Source organism: Piliocolobus tephrosceles, chromosome 17, assembly GCF_002776525.5.
Source record: "Piliocolobus tephrosceles isolate RC106 chromosome 17, ASM277652v3, whole genome shotgun sequence".
NCBI classification, from domain to species: domain Eukaryota; kingdom Metazoa; phylum Chordata; class Mammalia; order Primates; family Cercopithecidae; genus Piliocolobus; species Piliocolobus tephrosceles.
The window spans coordinates 2,488,142-2,493,148 of record NC_045450.1 but is presented as its reverse complement, the minus strand read 5'-3'; the positions used below and the strand labels follow the sequence as shown (position 1 = coordinate 2,493,148).

Below are 5,007 nucleotides of genomic sequence, written 5' to 3'. Positions count from 1 at the left end.
CCCTGCGTCCTGCGCGTTTGAACGCTGCCCCCGTGGAGGCCGCCAGCGCCGGTGGCTGCAGGGCCTGTAGTGTGGCGCGTCCGCGTGAGATGAGTGGCCAGGCACAGTTGTGTCCAGAGACCCAGCCTGGAGCACGGGCCGGGATGTCTCCGTCATGTTTTTACGTTCGTTTCACACGGACGCAGCGATGTCTCAGATACCTCGGATCATGCAGGGCACGTGGCCAAGGCTTGTTTTGTCTGTTCCTTTTCTCCTGTCTTACGTGGCTACCAGGTCTGCCACGACTCCCGTGGCCCCTGTCCACTGCCTGGCACTCTCCAGCCTGGCTGCCAGCTGCCCCTTCGAGGGCAGATGTGAGCACAGGGTGGTCCCTGGGGAGAAGCACTGGCAAGCGAGTGAGCCAGGCTGTGCCCAGTCAGACCCTTGCAGACCCCGAGGCTTGAATTTCATGGAACTCTCACCTCTCACGGAGTATTGTTTTTCTTTTGATTTTTTTCCAACCATTTAAAAATTTAAAAGCCTTTGTTGACGTGAGGGCTGGACCAGGCTTAGGGCTGGGCTCTGGTCCGCACCCCACACTGGCCCCGTGTGTCCTGTGCCCATTCTGCCTGCGGGGCAGGCCTGAGCCACCACGGGATTGCAGGGTCCTCAGGGTGCAGGGCCCGCGATGCTTCAACCCTCCCACGACCCCAGCACCTTCAGAGAAAACGGACCCTCGCGTCGTGTGGAGTGGTTCCGGCAAGCATGATCACCACACGGGGGACTTGGCAGCTTCTGCCCCAGGCTTCAAAGGACAGGGGATCCAGAATTCTCTGTCCCACCCTTCAGCCCCGGCCCTTAAAGCTTCTGTCCCCAGGGCTGTGGGGAAGAACCAGGGAAGGGCTGGCGTGTCTGCTGTGCCATCCCAGGTGCTCGCGCCTTGCCAAGCTCAACCCCTGCAGTCTCAGAGCTGCAGGCCCCTCCCGGGTGTCAGAGCTGCAGGCCTCTCCCTGGTGTCAGAGCTGCAGGCCCTTCCCTGGTGTCAGAGCTGCAGGCCCTTCCCTGGTGTCAGAGCTGCAGACCCTTCCCTGGTGTCAGAGCTGCAGGCCCCTCCCTGGTGTCAGAGCTGCAGGCCCCTCCGTGGTGTCAGAGCTGCAGACCCCTCCTGGGTGTCAGGACACTGACTGGAAAGGCCCCCCCACATCCCTGAACTCCAAAGGGTATGTCCTTTGGTGCTTTTTTTTTTGGCTGTGTCTGCCAGGCTGGAGTGCAGTTGTGGTACTCAAGCCATCCTCCCACGTCAGCCTTCTGAGTAGCTCGGTCTACAGGTGCACACCACCATGCCCAGGGAGTTTTTAGTTTTCTGTAAAGACAGAGTCTCGCTGCGTTGCCCAGGCTGGTCTGGAACTCTTGGACTCAGGTGATCCCCCACACGTGGCAGCTTTGACACTTGACCATTTCCTCCCAAGCTCTAGCCTGACACTGGCTCTGTGTCCCAGAGACTTAATCAGAAGCTGGTAGAAGGACTGTGAAGTGTGTCACAGTGGGAACTGCCGTCACCCCACAGCTGGCCGGCCTACCTGCACGCCCACCTTGGCCCCGATCTTGGCAGGGAGGGGGGTGTGTTGGACTGTGGGGAGAGCAGCGGCCTGCGCTGGCAGGGTCCTCCCATCGCAGGGTTAGCGCTCTCAGCTGTATTTGATTTCTCCTCAGCCAGAGGGGGTAAGGTGGCCTTCCCGGAAGCACAGGTGGGCTGCGTGTCAGAGGCCCTGGACAGCCTGTGCCTCTCCCGGGCCTCCCAGCAGGGGTGGCTCTCACCTCTCTGGAGGGGAGACCCCAGGCACCGGCCCCTGCCCTCAGCCACAGCCTCCCAGGTTCCTTGTGTTTCTTGGGTTCTGGGGCGGGCACAGGCTCTGTGGGTGCACACGGCACAGTCAGGCTCCCATCCTTCTAGAAGGCTGCAGAGTGGCGTGTGGGCAGCTGTGTGACGCGGCCCCAGATCTCCATCTGGCCTGGCCTGCAGCAGCTCCCTAGGCCCTCTGCTACCTCCCCTGCCTACCTTTGGGTACACGTCCTCTTGACCTTTTCTTCTGTGATAAAGCAAAAGCGTGTGATCTCTTTTCTCACCAAGGAATAAAACGTCTCTGAATACCACAGACGTGATGCCGGGCTTTTGGGGGCCGGGGGGCATCCTAGGGCCCTGAGGGAGGAGCCCCGTGGGTGCCGACGTTGCGCCCCAGGCCCTGCACTGAGACATCCCCTCACCTCACCCCAGGCGGCTGGGCATGCTGGGAAGTCCTCCCAGGCTGTGTGTGTGAATCATGCTGTTTCTTCTCTATTTTCTCTCTCTGTCTGTTTATTTTTGTTGTGTGTCACTCTGACCAGCCGGCCGCCCTGTCTCTTCCCTCCATGCTCCGCTTCGCCCGCTGCCGGCCAGAGGTGACCAGGTCCGGCTCTCAGCACGGCCACCGGCCGGGGGGCCATGGGGAGCTCCGCCTCCTCCCTGGCCGCAGAGACCGAGTCGGACCACAGCTTCCCCCGGGGGCCGCCCTACCCAGGTCCCCCGGCAGCGGCTGGCTGGTGTAGGAGCGGCCCAGGGGGACCCGTCTGGGGAGGTGCCCTGGTCAGCCGGCAGCACCAGCCCCCACGGCCCCGGGCCCGCAGGTAAGAGGTGGGGAGGGGTGGCCCCGGAGGGGTCCCGGGGGCAGAGGGCCTCTTTGTCAGGGTGCCCCCTCCTTGGCAGAGGTGCTTGCAGAGAAGGGGCCCCTGCTCCTTCCAGTTGTAGCAGCTGTCTTCCCAGGGTGCAGAAGCTGGCTCGTGGCTGCTCGTGGGGGGCAATGGGGCTTGTGCGCCCAATCCCGGCGGCCCTGTGTTTCTCACAGGCTGTGCTGCTGCACACAGAGAAGCTGTTCGTGAAGCTTCTCTTTGGGCTGGGGTCGCTGGCGGCTGCATGCTCTGGGCGTGCTGCCCCCTGCCCACAGTTTCAGCACTCGCTGGGCTCCACCTGCTGCCCCCTCCGGGGGTCACAGGCCGCATGGCTTGGTGGCTGAACTCCACGTGCTGGCTCCTCACAACTGTTACCGCGGCCTTGGCTACCCGCTGCGTCCCTCGGGAGCCCCCATTGGGTTCTGGGGTGCCTGGTGTGGAGGCAGCCCAGGCGGCGAGGTCTGGACTAGCTGGACACCGCCGAGGCTCCTGCCGTTACCCCGTCCTGGCCCTCACTAGAGGCGGGGACTCGGGGCCGGGGCCTCGGGCCGGTGCTGCGGTGGCAGCTCTTGCTGTCACAGAGGGTCCAGGCCCGGCCTCTGCAGGCAATGTGCCTGCGTCTGACACTCCAAAGCGCCTGTCAGGTTGCCCCTGGTGGCAGCTTCCTGCAGACCCAGCTCCCATGTGGGACGGAACGCTGCTGTCTGCTGGGCCTCAGGTCGGGGGCTGGGTGTGGAGCTGCAGGCAGTGGGCAAGGCCGTGACAGGTGGCCAGGCCTGGGGACCGGCCTCCAGGTGGCATCCAAGCCGAGGCCTGAGCTCCGGCCGACACGGGCTGAGGATGCAGGGGATTAGCCAGGGGCCGTGTGGGAGAGCCCTGGAGCTCCATCTCAGAGTTACCCCGATGGACAGAGAGGAGCCTCATCTCAGAGTTACCCCGATGGACAGGGAGGAGCCTCATCTCAGAGTTACCCCGATGGACAGGGAGGAGCCTCATCTCAGAGTTACCCCGATGGACAGGGAGATGTGACAGAGGCAGGGCCGTGTAGGGCCTGGTGGTGCTCCTGCATGTGGTGGCGCCAGAGCGCCTCCCAGTTCCTGGTGTTGCCGCCCCAGCCGCCTCCCAGTGAGCGTCTCCATGTGCACCGACAACAGCTTTATTGAGGTAGAACTTACCAGATTCACCGGTTACAAGACTGCAGTTTGGTCACTCTTAGCCGTTCGTAGAGTTATACAGCCGTCATTGCAGTCCAGCGTTATAGCGTCCTGCAGCCCAGAGAGACCCCCAGCCCCTCAGTCCAGCATCACAGCATCCCACAGCCCAGAGGGACCCCCAGCCCCGGACAGCCACTGACCAGCTTCCTGCCTGGGTTTGCCTTGTGCAGAAGGTGCGTGGATGTGGAGCCACAGGATGTGGGGCCCCGTGTCTGGCCTGTTCACTTGGCACCATGCCCTCCAGGTTCACGCACATGCAGCCCGAGGCAGTTTCGTTGACTGCTCGGTTGCGGGACGAACCACAGTTTATCTGTTCGTGGACACCAGGACTGCTTCCACATGGTTTCTGTGGACAATGCTGTGAACATTCTCTATGAGGTTTTGCATGGACCTGTTTTCACTTACCTTGCATAGATACCTAGGAGGGGGATTGCTGGGGCGTGTGGTGAACTTCTGTAACGTCCTAAGGAACTGCCAAGCCGTCTTCACAGCAGCTGCCTCACCTGGTTCCCACCCACAAGGCCCTTGACAGCTCCTGCTGTTGTCTGTCCTTGTGATTCTGGCCATCCCAGGGGGTGGCAGCTGGTGTCTGCTTGGCTTTGATCTGTGCTTCCCTGGTGGCCAGCCTTGTGGGGCCTCTCTCCCTGTCTCATCCACCTATGCCTGTCTTTTTTTCATTCATTCACTTATGTATTTATTTAGAGACAGGGTCTCATTCTGTCACCCAGGCTGGAGTACAGTGGTGTGATGACAGCTCGCTGCAGCTTCTACTTCCTGCGTTCAAGGGAACCTCCCATCTCAGCCTCCCAAGCAGCTGGAACTACAGGCTGCACCACCACAGCTGGTTAATTAAAAAAAAAATAGGCCGGGCGCGGCGGCTTACGCCTGTAATCCCAGCACTTTGGGAGGCCGAGGCGGGTGGATCACAAGGTCAGGAGATCGAGACCATCCTGGTCTACACGGTGAAACCCCGTCTCTACTAAAAATACAGAAAAAAAACTAGCCGGGCGAGGTGGCGGGTGCCTGTAGTCCCAGCTACTCGGGAGGCTGAGGCAGGAGAATGGCGTGAACCCGGGAGGCGGAGCTTGTAGTGAGCCGAGATCGCGCC

The 5,007-nt window shown here is 61.8% G+C and overlaps 1 protein-coding gene across 1 annotated transcript in view; it reads left to right on the top strand.

Moving 5' to 3' along the window:
* Positions 1-7: 7 nt before the first annotated feature.
* Positions 8-5,007, top strand: part of CAPN15 (calpain 15) — a gene marked incomplete at its 3' end in the record, with an annotated part of 10,423 nt that continues 5,423 nt past the window's right edge. The window contains exon 1 of the mRNA XM_026447538.1: positions 8-2,643. Coding sequence (XP_026303323.1) covers positions 2,462-2,643 — 182 coding nt within the window. The remainder of the gene's footprint in view (positions 2,644-5,007) is intronic.